This window comes from Colias eurytheme, chromosome 21 (assembly GCF_061535395.1).
Source record: "Colias eurytheme isolate Ceu_HAF_F1 chromosome 21, ilColEury1 Martin Lab GWU primary, whole genome shotgun sequence".
Lineage (NCBI taxonomy): Eukaryota > Metazoa > Arthropoda > Insecta > Lepidoptera > Pieridae > Colias > Colias eurytheme.
In genome coordinates, this window is record NC_143000.1 from 4255575 (window position 1) to 4272122 (window position 16548).

A 16548-nucleotide genomic window follows, 5' to 3' on the forward strand; every position below is an offset into this window, starting at 1 on the left:
ACCAGTAGTTCCTGAGATTAGCGCGTTCAAACAAACAAACTCTTCAGCTTTATACTATTAGTATAGATATTTTATCGTTGGTGAGGAAACAGCTACACACTTTCCACTTTTACATTTGGTACCTACTGAAATTACTTGGTAGGTACGTTTCGAACGTTGAAACTGCACAATTTCTGATAGCCAGCAAGGGAAAACTTCTAGTGCCGTTGGGACAAGCCGTGTTATGTCTTCGAAGATTTTAGTTAGGTGTTTTTATTTTTGTCTGCTATGTCCGTATTTCCGTAAGGATTTTGTTGATATGTTGCACTGTCGTGTATAAAGATAATTATTAATTGTGGTATTCACCATCTTTCATTATAAGATATTTAAATGAAGGACACGACAACGCATAGAAAGGCGATCAAAAATGTAAAATTATTTGTGTACTATGAAAGTACCTATAATAATAAGCCTTTCTACTATTTTGACAAAAGTATTATAAAATTACCATGTAAAAATAACGCTACAAATGGATAAAGTAAACTGTAACAAACGTAATTTTAAATCCAGCCACAGTCGGGCTTAATCAAGGGTGTTTTTATTAATTTCTTGATTAAAAATATGCGCAGAGAATTGAATTAATGGGGATATGAAATTTGGGTCATCTCTGTTTTTATAATAAAGAACAACGAATAACAATTGGAGAACGTCCTAAACAAAAACAATGAAAATATTAATTGTCATGACACAATTTCGGAACGAAGGTCTAGACATTTCTTGTTTTTGTGTAATTTGTATGGCTATTTGTAACCCTAAACGCCTTATAAACGAATATTTTATTCGAACTGATTTTTTAACTTTCAATGTTCTTCTTTTAATGTTAGAAATTATAAAGAAAAATCGTTGAACACAAATAGGCAGTGCTTTATCTGTTAGGACATTGAATTGATCTAATTGTAACAGTACGTATAAATTTAAAAGAGAGCCAAAAGTTTTTTCAACAAACTAGCTTTTCGCATGTGGCGTCACCCGCGTGATATAAGGAAATTCCCATGGGAATGAGACGTCCCACCACGGCTAAAAGCCTACGTAGTTGTCTAGCCTGGCAACTTTCTTCTTTGAAATCATAAAAACCTCCGTCTCGCCACGAAATAAATAAACAAAACACACTTTGGAATTTCTAATGCAAGTAGTAACAAAATCAATAACTTTTAGTCACTGTATCTAATAACTTTTAAGAAATATGACCCAAGCCCATTAAGTTCAACTCCCATCCATACAAACGTAAACAAACATACATCACAACAAAAATACAATCCATTTATGACGCACGCACTCCCAAAGTATCGTATTACGGCGCAGCATTTATATCATAAGTTTTGTTCATCTCACAACATTTGAAATTAGTATCTGTCTTGGTCCACAATACCCTCATTGTGTACGTACAAAAGGAGAAATAACTCCCGTAACTATAACACAATTGTACCATTTCAGGACGCCGGCATTTGCTCGTCTGCACGATTCTTTTGTGATAGATTTTCTTTTACAAATGAGATGACAGACCAAGGAACAGTTTGTTGACTTGCCGCATCCAAGATAAATTGATGTGCGTGCTTGTAGCAATTTTAAAGGCTCATATTTATTTGCCTTGACTTGTTTCGCAAAACTTAATGAGAAGAGGTGTTTATGAATTGCCTACTTTCAATGAGTAAAGTGAAATATATCTCAAATAGCTTATTAAAAATAGGAATTAATAATTGTTATTTGCATATTAAGTTGAGTTGAGTTAAAAATTATACATAAACAATTATATAAATCACTTTTAAATGATTAATCATCAACTTTAACATTTCTTTCTACTTTATTTATTTCTGATATTTATATTATTTTCATTAGAAACCTTCAAACCGCATGATTTGAATTTGAATAAGATATTAAGTAGACTAACGAAGTCTTTCATGCAGTGAAGGCCAATATTTTATTTCGATGAACAAATAATCAAATAATCGTAGTAATAGATGCTCATTGTAAAAATATGGAAATGAAATAAGTAATCGAAAATAACATTACATTATAGAGCAAACCCAAGGTAATAAAGTAAATCGTCATTTGTCAAAGTTTTTTATGAATCAGCATTTTCACTTAATAACTAACCTAAACATTATTAACATATTATATAAACTAAACCGTTTAAGATTTCATTCAAGGTTTAAACCATTCAAGTAATACATTAATAATTTTTGTTCTGTAATTCGCAAAGAGAAATACTTCGAACTCAGCAGTATATCACATTTCAAAGTTTTGTAAAAATGTTTTCTTCGAATAGTTCGGTTTCTGCGCTATGTTGAAAACGTGAAAACGAAAACAAATAACATTTTATGGATTCCTGGTATCCATTATTATGCTTCGTTTTATTTATTATATTTTTGTACATTCTTTTTGTATTTATATCTAGGTAATTGAAAATGTTTCAACACAGAAATAACTCACTTAAGTACTGAAAATTTTCCTTGAAATTCGATTTATATAAATTAATAAATTACGAGGAATTTTATTCAAAATGGCTTATCCAAAATTAAAATATTTTTAATTTATTATTAACATAAAAATCTTGTATTTAATTTTACTACTGTACTATATATTTTCAATTCACTGCCACTACGGACAAAGTTTTGCATTATGCACACGCAAATATAATATCTAGTCCTACTTTCATATACATAATCGCCAAGCTCTTTAATCTCCTTGGAACATTGCAACAGATCCTACTGTTGCAAATTCATATAACCACGGTTCTAGTTTAATATGAAAACCACAATTCTATACTGAAGCTTCTCTATTGCATTTAATAATTTTAATACTGTTATGAGCTGAAACCAAATAGTTGTGAAATAGTCTGGTTATTGGTTGTAATATCGTTAGTGGCTTTATTTATATGCCTGTTTTGTTTTGTTAATGATTATGACAATGTATGTTATGATATGGCCGTTTTGCGATATGAATATGTGTTTATTAATTTAGTGTAATTTTATTTTACTTAAATAAATTTTAAATATTTTTTTTTTAATTTTAAATAAATATTATAGGACATTATTACACAAATCGACCTAGTCCCACAGTAAGCTCAATTAAGGCTTGTGTTGTGGGTACTAGGCGACGATAAATATAATATTTAATAAATACATATATAGATAATAACACCCAGACCCAAGAACAAATAATTGAGTTCATCACACAATTATTTGCCCTGACCGGGGATCGAACCCGGGACCGTCGGCTCAGTAGGCAATTACTTTACCACTGCGCCAACCGCGTCGTCGTAATTCACATATCTTTGGCTATCATGATTGTATTTATATTGAAAACTCTTAGGCTAGGCGAAAGTTTGAATTGGAATTACTGACCTATTGATAAATTACATTTTGTATTCATAATTTTCTAGCATTATAATATTAAAAGTTTAATGTTTTAATGGTACTTATAATTATAAATATTATAATTCAAAATGTAGAAATTAAGCTCTGAAGCAAGATCTCAGGTGGTATAGAGTGAAGCTTTCTTCTCTGCAACACCTGCTATTCTAGATATTAAGAATTTAAGGCTCCATGTCAAACATGCTGAAAGACAAGTAGACGTTATTAGAACTGCCAACAGAGAAATAAACATAACATTCTCAGTTCTCACTATGGTGGAATAAGTTGATGTTTAACTTAATTTTTTTTGCATTATCGTCAATACATTATACAATTTATTTTCAATTCTTTTTTGCATGATGTGTTCGAGACCTTACCTTTAAGTCATGTATTCGAGACATTAAAACATATAAAAATTAAGGACTAGTCGTGTTCGTCATAAAACCTAAATATTTTCGATATATAAAAAAGTACTACTCCTTATTAATCGTAAATGAATACATAAAAAATAATCTATGCAAATAAAATTAATGGTAAACACATATCACATTAAAAATAGGATATTAATTTGCCTCGTAGCGCATGCTATTAACTTACATCTAGACTCTAGACCATTTCTAAACACAAAATTTTGCTATGCACATTCTTGCTTTACACTTTAATATAAACTACATACTTAAAATACCTAGCAAATACCTAATTAAATACTTAAAAACCACCACAGTGCTTTGGCAAAGAGCTAAATCGCTCCGGTTAATACTCTCTATTTCTCGTAAATTCGACCAAAGGAAACTTGCATAGTTCTAAAACCGGGGAACTTTGCCCGTAATTTTCAGCCTTCGTAAACTAGCTGGGTAATAAAATTTAAAAAGCAATTACCACATCACTAACTGAAAGTATTATTCAGTTTATGGTAGTGAGATAAGAGATTTAAAAATTAAGTTAACTTGGTCCGTCTGCTTTTACTGTCATTCTTTAGCAGTTTTCGACTGCAGTTTTTTTCATTTTCAGCATTCATTCAAATGGTGCTTTTCTATGGGAAATTTACTGTTATAGTAGGTATTTAATAGTGATAATTTAATCGTAATTGTGTCGGTGTTCACTGATATTTTTCTTCCGATATTCCTGGCCTTAATACCACTTGTTATGTTAATAGTTTTCAAATTACTCATAATTTGTTATAAATAAATATTTTTGTCTTTAGGTATATTAGGTATATTTCACGTATCTTATAATTTGTATTGTAACTTGTTTTTTAATACCAACCAGTACGTTGTAAATTTATTAATGAAGAAACCGACATAAACACCCATATACCTTAACACAAATCCATTACAGAAAACTTCGCTACTATAAAATTTATTTCAATTTGAACCGCACTAATCTTTCTATTCCTTCTCGCGTTGTTTGTTTAGCAGAATTTGTAGCTTAGCAACGAACCCCCATAAATTTCCTCTTTCAACGTACTTTATCCAGTTTTATAACGTCTAAACGGTTCACGATAACCGCTGAAAAATGAATTTACCGACGATGTATTACATCTTATGAGTAATAAAACTTGTTCCGAGTAAACCGTTTTATAACTTCCTTGACGGGTTTTTGATTAGAATAGTTTGTAGCGCTTCGAGTTCACGAAATAAATCTGTAATCGTATAAGCCTATTATCGATGTTTAAATTAAGTTTACTAAATTAACATGTTAATTGAAATTGATGGAACCTTGCCTTGTGAATTTTACAGGTCACATTAGAGCACTTACGTATAATGAAATATACAAGACATGTTTGTGTATAAATATCATATTATCATGTCATATCATATTCTAATTAACGTTAAAATTGGATTAAAATACTATTTTATCATTGTACGATCTCAGCCATCATTGATAGATTCGATTTTTGTCTTGAAGAATCATTAATGTAATTGATTATGAATATGTATTTTAAACTTTTAATTAATTCATAATAATATTAATTACTACACACAAATCCTCTACCTATAACAAAACTGACTTTAATTAGGAAATACATGATTAAATTTATAGATTACTCTAAATAAATCAATAAAACTTAAAGATATAACTTAGACGTCAATTTAATAAACACAAATGACCCTTTTACACAACACTTTCATTAATTTTAGTGAAAATACGTATAGCGTCTGTCCTAGATTTCCTAATTGATATCATAGCAAGTAAAGTGTGGATCGCAAACACGCCCGAGTGTTCTGACACTTTAACAAGCCTCTTCCCTTGTTTGTGTATCGCTGTAGCCTCTGAAAAATGACACAATTTGCGATTATTTTGCTGGGGAAAATGTTTTTTGAATATCACAAGGTAAGAGGAATATTTAACTAACGATAGTTATATTGTTATAATTATTACCTATATTATTAGTGTTTGAGTTACGTTAGTGTATGTGTTCGTTTGGTTTATAATGTTAGTTATAAAGTTATAGCTTTCTTTTAAACTACTGATTTCTTATTTTGTGAAAACAGTCACTATCTTTCCCACTTTAATTTCATTTATATCACGATCACGATCGACAATGATATATATATGATAGATATTTTGCAGTATAATTATTATACCTACTTCAGTAACCCTATATAACTGCTAAACTAACAAATAAATATTCTTTCCATAATGAAAATTAAAATTCAAAGGCTTCTTTAAGGCTGATTATGACAGAAAACAATGTTATGTCCATTACACTTGTATATTACAAACATAACAAAGCATACTCAACTGTTAAATAGTCTAAACTTGGCCGATTTCAAAATCCACCCGAGTTAAATGCCAGAAAAGGTAGGTGTAATCTGCAAAGGAAAGGCAAAATGTATTTTAACGACAGTCCCTTAACAATGTGAGGTAATCGCCATCAAGCGGACTAAGCCCCGATCCACCAATAAAAGTTTGCAAGTATGTCGAATAACACCGCTGTAAACGTGTTCTTAAAACTTTTGCGACAATCGTAAAACCACAATCTGCAACATCAGTAAGGAAGCTATTGTTAGAAATCTATTTTGTATTCAATTCATTTACATAAACTAGTTGGTCAGTATTTAAATACATTTCCTCACGGATATTGTATTGACTTCTTTGAACTACAGTTTATCTTTGAGGATACGAATTATAGCTTCATATTGAGAAAATATATTCTATCAGTACTTACAAATAACAGTTCAGTTTATAAACAATATCTCAATAGCCTAAGGAAATCTCAAGTTTATCCCTAAACCTACTCTATATACACATGAAAATTATCTATTTTCTTATTAATATTGCTATATTAGTAATAATCGATCTCTTAGTTTACTGTTTAGAAGATTGATGTTACTATCCAGAAGTTGTGAGTAATCCTCTGTGGACATTAACAAAAAGAGCTTGGTCTTGACACGGCACTTATAGTTTGCTTTATTTTTTTACTGATAAAAGTTTTGCTCGTAGGAGAATCGACCAGCGAAAATGATATTGTGCTCAAGTTTTACACCTGTTGAATACTTATTAGACGTTTGTATCATGACAGTGGAGTACATCTGTTTGTTCGGTTTCCTTTAGCAGTAAAGATAAACAGAAACCTCACCCTTCCACCACTGACTTCTTTATCCCGTATTTGGCAATACATTGTGCAGAAGATATTATAATTCTATTTAAAATCACAGGAACAATGAAATAAATATTTTTGATTCCTTGTGGTTAACGTCATTCTTGTCATCAATTTCTTGTATATTACAGGTATATTTTTAAAACAATTTAAACAGGCAATAGTAGAAACATTTAAATAGCAAACCGATTATATCTTTGAAATGTTAAAACTAAATCATTTCGGTGTAAATTACCTCCGATTTCTACACCAACATCCTTGCAAACATCTTTTACCAGACTCAAACACTAAACGCTACATTGGTTCGTAACCAGCACGTTTCATTGTCTTATACACTAAGTTTCCAGCGAAGTTTTATAGATAGTTCCCAGTTCCACCGCAATGACTCACATCTTACTACATCATAAATATAGTGATCACTAACCCCGTACGGAATCCATAAATCTTAACGTTTATGACCTCGTGTATTTTATGGGTTATCGTACAATTGCAACAATTGTGAGATGTAAAGGTTTATATCGTTTTTATTGCTCTTACTAGTGGTGTTGAATATGCGGTTTTGTATTGGACTCAATATAGACGCTGGTGAGTGTCCGAGTATGGTTTAATTACGTCTAAATACAAGGCCATTTTCAGTGTTTTCATTGACCTGGCTATAAAAGAACAGATGTAAACGGTTTAGGTTTACGTCTAATAGTTTTGTTGTTTCGTTATTTGGATTTTCTCTACATTCTTGATAAAACGAAAGTACTCTGTCTACATGTTATCAAATCTTACAATGCGGATAGATTATTCTGAAAGAAAAAGGATTGGTCACCACGAATGGTATATGCTCATGGTACAAGTAAAAGTATATACAAGCCTATCAAGTATATACAAGTGTGTATGTATTGAATTACGAAAATTAATAGACGTGCCAAGTGTGTTATAGTTTAATTATGTTTGAATCATTTTGGAAATTGGAGATTAATTATCTATGAAGGTCGTTGGAATTGCGGATTATAAACTAAGTTATAAGTATGTATATGAGGTTGTATCTATCTTAAACTTTAATTATGATCAGAGATCTAAATCCCAATTAAGTTCGTCTTGCCTGAATTGAGTAGAGAGACGCGATGGTGCTTTAGTTATTTAAATCAAGTAATCACGTAATAGTAAGATGTGTCTCTCGAACGAGATCCCGTCTACATCTAGTGTACAATAAATTGCAATTTTATCTAAACGATGCGCTGTTGTTTAATTAGGGAGCTAATAGCGCCATTATCCAAACACGTTCGAACAGAATGCGCTATCTCTGAGAAATGAGCGAGCTAATGAAATATGAAACAGGTGGGGAGATGAAATGGTCCGTATAATTTATATAATTAAACATACGCCGGTTATTTATGATAAACGGTGCCGTATTGCACGGGCTACCCTGAATGCTAAAGCTTAACCTACATTTACACGAACATATTTTTGTATGACGATGAAAACTTTGAGCGGGGTTTCAGGCTAATGTGGGTACAAATTATTCACATAACTTTTCAAAGGAAATGTAAACACGTGGCATGTATGTAATATGATCCGAAACAATAAGTTGCGATTGAATATTGAAGATTGCCTATTTCAAAAGGATTTGGTAGGATCATCTGGATAATGTAGTAAGAACATGGGAAGAAATATATACACATGACAATATCCTATGTAACGGGGTTAAATATTGTATTGCTGTAAAAAATGTACGGAAAGATATAAGTAATACTAATAAGTATATTGTAGTGAACTTTTATGTTAACTTATTCATTTCTAAATCCTCATTTCAGAATTCTAAACACACACGGAAATATATTACGACAGTTTTGACAATTCATATACCAAAATATAATAGTTACAATAATAATAGAGCTAACTATGTTGAAAATCGAACAATTGTTATTATGATTATTCACCGAGAAACTATTTTCACGTTAACAAACCCAATACGTCATCTAGTTGCATTGTGTCCACGGTTTTATCTAGTCCAAAAATTATTGTAATATTATGGCAAAAGTTTAATCGAACTTTATCATGTAAAGAAATCGAGAAACGGAATTGCAAATTTTATCTTAGTGGTGTTGGAAATGGTTAAAAAACATGTAGTATTGTTCTTATTCTGGTTATTTTTTAATAATGTCCGTTACCTAAATACATTTATGGATATGCCTTACAAAACAAATACAACGAAATAATAACTATGTGCCATTGTTACAACGAACATCATAATGAAATCCAGAGATTCCAATTACGCAAGTAGATCAGTCCAAACTAACTTTAATTCAACTAATCTAGACATGTTTACCTGACACTACGTTCTGAACTATTGTAATTACGATCCGAACACACTAGATACCAGCCAATTCTGGTCACAAAGCCAATATGCGACTCATTAGTGGCCAACTCTACGCAGCTTAGTTGGGATTGCATTTGACTCCTGTTCAAGCTTTCTGATGAAAACTTGCTCGTAGATTTGGAAGTTATTAACCTGATTTATGTTGCTATGATTAAGGTACTTGATGGAACTGAACACTGAACAGTTGAGAGGATTATCTGATGAAATAGACATTGCATTTATGACTAGAGCAGTGGTGGCTCAGAGGTGAGACCTCGGACTTTGAATCGATAAGTTCCGGGTACGAACCAGGCGAGCGCGCAGGTAATAAATTGATTTTTTTCAACTTATCTGCGCATGTTGTAACATCACCACTGCTCGAACGGTGAAGGAAACTTGGCCAGCATTATGAATTATGCTCTCATAGGAGACCCGTGTCCCAGCAGTGGGTATAAATGGGCTGATGATGATGATGATGCTTTATGACTAATTTTAAATTATCATAGTCATATTTGTGATGGTGCTCGACGTCTATATAGGTCGTTTTTCAATGTCATATTTCTACACTGGAAATAATACTGCTTTAAAATATCATGGTACGGGTCAGGGTCTTATGAGGAAGTGGTATAGAAGATACAGAAATCAGTTATCAAGTTTCAATTTTCAAGAGACTTTGTAGTCAGTCAGTCAAATAAAAATATTGTTTTAGTAATTTAAGAATTAGCCTAAGTAAGGAAGTTAAAAATTATAATACCAATAATTTGTCAGATCCAACAGTTGAAATTGTGCGTTGACATTTCAAAAAAATAAGACACGATATAATAAATGAATTGGAAAATTATGTAATCGATATGAACACGTATAAATAATAGAGCGTCAATTCTTATTACAATCATATAGGGTTGTTGATAAAACGGAATTCCTTTGAGGTAACAGATAATAATCAATCCATCAAAATATCAATTTTCTCGGCCCTCGTTTAAAAGGTGAAAATGAGTTCCCTTGTAAGGAACATTAGATATTTTTTATTCATCACGCGTTACTGGTGTACCTTCACGAGAAATCGAACGAACGAAACGTGTCTTGAAATAAATATAACCTACTGGATTTTGAATTTAGACATTTTTCAAAGAATATTCACTTTTCCAAAATATGTATAAAAAAAAACTGTAAACAATAAAGTTTTGAACTATCTTGATTATTTATTTTTTACCTACTGTTTATTGAGTATATACCTATTATATGTATAATTTTTATCATAATAGTTTACTGAAGTAAGTGATTGTTACTGCGTTAATATTTGTGGAAATTATTCATACAAGATTTTCAACATTACAGTTTACAGCTAATGCATAATCTCAATTAAAAACTGTCAAAAAATATTTTAATCCACTGATCTTTGTATATATATTGACATTTGATATAAATATATACTTAGCTACCAAAATTGCTTATTTGCGAAAATTAAATAATAATCCTAGTTTCGAGTCTTTGTTCACTTATAAAATAATTTTCATCTACAAGGTAAAGCTTTATTGAGCGAACAAACGTTTCGTATGAATAATTCATTGAGCGTACCTACTTGTAGTAAAATTTTGTTTCATTTCAATTTCGAAGAAACTTTATGGTCCTTCAATCAAACTCTTTATCATATCAATTTTCTCGAATGGTAGTAATACGCAAGATACATTTGCGAAATTTATCATAAGTAAGGATACCCACAGCGACCATTAATCATACTTTTGCTCATATTTTTATTTGTCACTCATTTTCCTTCCTCTTATCCTTGAGGACTCTTGAAAAATCACTCCCACATTGTAACCCGACATTACCATCAATATTAATAAGGAAATTCTTTGTTTCAGAATCCATGGCGAAAGAATAATAATGTCGCATTATAAAAATAGAAGATAGACCAAAAATGGATATGAGCCATGTAGTATTGGACAAAGAGGCAATCAACCGTTTCGAGCAGTATACATTGGCAAAACCTTCTTTGAACGGGGGCATCCCTTTGGACAAGTGCCAAGATGCGGATTCGATGGCATCTAATAGCAGAAAGAAAGTACAAACTTCCCGACAAAAAGTAGTTTGTTGCTTTTGTTTCAAAACAACTAAGTATAGACGGAAACAATTTATCGTCGGATCTATAACCAATAGTGTAATATTTACAGTTCTCTTGGCGTATACTTTCTTGGGCTCGTTTATATTTCTAGCCATTGAAGGCGGTGTTGAAGTGCCAGCTCGACCCAGACTATTGCCCGATAAACAAAAGATTACCCACAAAGATCACAGTAACGATAGTAAAAAAGACGCTGAGGAATATTATGATTACGGAAACTTAACGCTGTCAGCTAATTTCTGGGACGCGAGGAGTAGAGCAGTGGAAAATATATGGGAAATAACAGTATCATTGAATATATTGTACAGAGAAAATTGGACGCGTTTAGCGGCGCAAGAAATTCTGAAATTTCAAAACGAATTGATGCAAAGAGTCACAGCTGAAATGGCGTCGCAGTACGGCGTCAGTTATAAGGAGATGGCTTTAGGAGAATTCGGCGAGGCTGATATTAACAACCATTATGAAGAACATGATTGGAATTTGGCATTAGCTTTTTTCTACTCATTAACCGTACTTACAACTATTGGTAAGTTAACTTTTATTATTTTCATATATCTAATATTCTAATATACATATATACATATATTATAAAGGCGAAAGTTTGTATGGATTTTAGTCCATTGAATAAAAAGTTCTAGAGTGCGTGAGTTAGTAACGTAAGATGTTTCTTCGGAAACATGTCAAGAGTCCTTAGGTAATAAACATACTAAAACCCCGGGCCACTAGTAGGAGCCCCGGAGTGGGGGGAGGGGGGAAATGGGTCCATTTTTTCATTTTTCGCTTAAATCTCAAAAACGGTACATGTTAGAGAAAAACTTTCAAGGAAAAGTTGAAAGGCCATAAAATTATCTACAAGTTGTACCTGAATCATTTTTCCTATATCCTACCGTTTCTGAGTTATACGCGGTAAAACATGATTTTGGCTCAAACAATTTCCACATCAATCGATCAAAAAATATTTCTTTCTTCCAAAAAACTCAAATGTGCAACTTGTGACCGGTACTGATAGATTGCTCTTAATTAGGTCTATAATTGGTAAAATAAACACATTCCTCCATGGAAGCCTTTAGGAGGAATCGATTGTCAAAATATTATAATATGGTAGTTTGAGTTACTGAACTTGATCTTTTTATTTTTGTCTTCCAAAAAACTCAAAAGTGCAACTTGTGACCGGTACAGATAGATTGCTCATAATGGGGTCTATTATTGATAAAAATACCAGATTCCACCACGGAGGCGTTTACGGGGAATTGAATTTTATTAGGGTAGTTACGATACTTGAACTTTTTATTTTTTTTCTCCAAAAAAACTCAAAAGTGCAACTTTTGACCGATACTGATAGATTGCTCTTAATTAGGTCTATAATTGGTAAAATAAACACATTCCTCCATGGAAGCCTTTAGGAGGAATCGATTGTCAAAATACTATATTAGGGTAGTTTGAGTTACCAAACTTGATCTTTTTATTTTTTTTCTTCCAAAAAACTCAAAAGTGCAACTTGTGACCGGTACTGTTAGATTGCTCTTAATTAGGTCTATAATTGGTAAAATAAACACATTCCTCCATGGAAGCCTTTAGGAGGAATCGATTGTCAAAATACTATATTAGGGTAGTTTGAGTTACTGAACTTGATCTTTTTATTTTTTTCTTCCAAAAAACTCAAAAGTGCAACTTGTGACCGGTACAGATAGATTGCTCATAATAAGGTCTATCATTGATAAAAATACTAGATTCCACCACGGAGGCGTTTACGGGGAATTGAATTTTATTAGGGTAGATACGATACTTGAACTTTTTATTTATTTTCTTCCAAAAAAACTCAAAAGTGCAACTTGCGACCGGTACAGATAGATTGCTCATAATTAGGTCTATCATTGATAAAAAAACCAGATTCCACCATGGAGGCGTTTAGGAGGTATTGAATTTTATTAGGGTAGTTACGATACATGAACTTTTTAACTAACTACCCTAATAAAATTCAATTCCCCGTAAACGCCTCCATGGTGGAATCTGGTATTTTTATCAATGATAGACCTAATTATGAGCAATCTATCTGTACCGGTCACAAGTTGCACTTTTGAGCTTTTTGGAAGAAAAAAAAATAAAAAGTTCATGTATCGTAACTACCCTGATAAAATTCAATTCCCCGTAAACGCCTCCGTGGTGGAATCTGGTATTTTTAACAATGATAGACCTAATTATGAGCAATCTATCTGTACCGGTCACAAGTTGCACTTTTGAGTTTTTTGGAAGAAAAAAATAAAAAGATCAAGTTCAGTAACTCAAACTGCCCTAATATAATATTTTGACAATCGATTCCTCCTAAAGGCTTCCATGGAGGAATGTGTTTATTTTACCAATTATAGACCTAATTAAGAGCAATCTATCAGTACTGGTCACAAGTTGCACATTTGAGTTTTTTGGAAGAAATAAATATTTTTTCGATCGATTGATGTGGAAATTGTTTGAGCCAAAATCATGTTTTACCCCATATAACTCAGAAACGGTAGGATATAGGAAAAAATGATTCAGGTACAACTTGTAGATAATTTTATGGCCTTTCAACTTTTCCTTGAAAGTTTTTCTCTAACATGTACCGTTTTTGAGATTTTGAGCGAAAAATGAAAAAATGGACTCATTTCCCCCCTCCCCCCACTCCGGGGCTCCTACTAGTGGCCCGGGGTTTTAGTATGTTTATTACCTAGGGACTCTTGACATGTTTCCGAAGAAACATCTTACGTTACTAACTCACGCACTCTAGACCCCCCTTGGAGGGACTCATTCAATGGACTATTTTGAAAGGATGTATGTTATGAGTTTGAAAGGATGTATGGATGTTTGTTACTCTTTCACGTAAAAACTACTGAACCGATTACAATGAAATTTAGCACACATATAGAGGGTAACTTGGATTAACACATAGGATAGTTTTTATCCCGGAAATCCCACGGGAACGGGAACTATGCGGGTTTTCCTTTGCAAACGCGGGCGAAGCCGCGGGCGGAAATCTAGCTTATAATAAATTTATCAAAAGTAAAGTTGTACAAGTGTTGTTTGTTCTTGTTGTTACAATTTAATTCAAAAACTGCGGGACAGATTTTAATTTCCAATAGAAAACTAATTACATCGATTACCGTTTGAACTTGGCTGACAGGAATAGGCTACTTGTTAAAAACTAAGTGCTATTATAATAATTTATTATTTTTTTTACGTTACAACATTTATTGCATATGATATAATCATATTTTATACTGTTACATAAATATACTTCACATGAGCATTGAGCGTGCATTCAAAGGTATACAGCAAAATTATTAATATAACAACTAATGAAAGCACCCTCTTTTCAGGTTACGGCAATATCGCTCCGAGAACGATACTCGGAAAGGGGATCACAATTCTATACGCGCTAATTGGAATTCCATTGACACTTGTATATCTTTCGAGCGTCGGCTCTTTACTCTCTAAAATGGCTAGAAGCGTTTTTAGCAGAGCACTGTGTTGTTGTCTTTGCTCTAACTGCGGTTATTGTTGCTACGATGAACGACGAATGGCTGAAAAAGAAAGGCGCATGAAACTGAAGAGACAGCAGGAAGAAAGTCTTAATAGTCAAAACACGAGTAAAACTCCAACTGAGGAATGCTACGTGTTAAAAGCTGATAGTCAGAAGGATTCATCACTATCTGAAAGGCCAACAACAAGCACAGCTAAAGACGACATTATTAGTTGGCCTGACACAGATTCTAAACTATCCATGCGTGGGCTCAGCATACTGGCTCCAGTTTTATTATGCTTAACGGCAATTTTTATCTATATTTCATTAGGGGCTATCGTTTTATTCAACCTAGATGATATGAGTTTAATAGATGGTTTTTATTTCTGCTTTATGGCCCTCAGCACAATAGGTTTTGGTAACATTATTCCTGGTACTAGTTACACTACGATTAATGGTGTTAGATATTATACAATAAATTCAACGGTATTATGGTTTTGCTCTGTATATACGTTGACGGGCCTTGCATTGACCGCTATGTGCTTTGGTGTTATCCATGATGAGATTATTTATAGGATAAAGCACCAACAGAAGGAGTGGTCACAAAAAAGTAATACTGTGAACGATGAAGTCAACATGACCGATCCGTTTTACATGAGCTCTTGACATATGTTTAATAAAGGTCGGTCCGAAAACTTGTACAGCATTATGGAGGATAGTTCTAATGCAGAACGCAATAGGATAGAAATTGACAATAGAGAAGTAGTTCTTAGTGTAGATGATATATCATTAGCGGTAGATACTAACGTTGATTTTCCTCCACCACCACCGGAGGAAGAAATCGTTGCCATTGTTACAAAAAAAGAACCCAAAGGTGGTTTTGGAAATATGGTAGCTTATAACGTTTTACCTGAAATGCTCGAACATGTTAATACATAATCGTCTTCATTTGTTTTGTAAATTTCTAAATTTGTTTACTGGCTGTGACTATACCTTCTTATTGTTTTAACCTTAGTTCGTTAAGAAATATATCATTAAAATCTCTCGAATTTACTTTCCCAGAATATTTTAATAATAAAAAATGTAAATTGTAATTAGTGTAAATATTGTAATTATTATACGATGTCTAACATCTTTTTAATTATCTTAATGTCAAATGTTAATATCAGACTAATTGTAAGTAATTTTTATGTGAATAGAATCTTTGTAAAAATATAAAATTTAATATGAAATTAATTAAAAATGTGAAATAAATGTGTTGTTTTATTGTTAATCTCTTCCTAAAATTATTACACAATTTTAGAAGCCAAAGTCAAATATGATTATACATAAGCATTAGGCATGCATTCTAAAAAAGCTCGTTGTATAACACTCATGAATTTAGTTGTAGTTAAAGCAATCAAGTCAGGATATAACCAAATATTCTACCAGAACACCTATTTTTACAAGCATTATAGTCATTGAAATTAAAAAGGCATTCTGGGTATTTATAGATAATTTATTTAATGTTGCGAATTAATTTGCTTTTACAATCCAGGGTTTTGAATACTTTGAAGGTAACTGGTAAGTTACAGTGTGAAGCAACTA

General features: G+C 32.3%; 1 protein-coding gene across 2 annotated transcripts in view; it reads left to right on the plus strand.

Moving 5' to 3' along the window:
• The window catches only part of LOC149899046 (uncharacterized), a 225730-nt gene extending 209613 nt beyond the window's left edge, over positions 1–16117 (plus strand). For both annotated transcript variants that reach the window (XM_090114680.1, XM_090114681.1), the window contains 2 exons: positions 11212–11994; positions 14819–16117. In XM_090114680.1, coding sequence (XP_089970806.1) covers positions 11268–11994; positions 14819–15627 — 1536 coding nt within the window. In that variant the 5' untranslated portion in view covers positions 11212–11267 and the 3' untranslated portion in view covers positions 15628–16117. The remainder of the gene's footprint in view (positions 1–11211; positions 11995–14818) is intronic.
• The last annotated feature ends 431 nt before the right edge of the window (positions 16118–16548 follow it).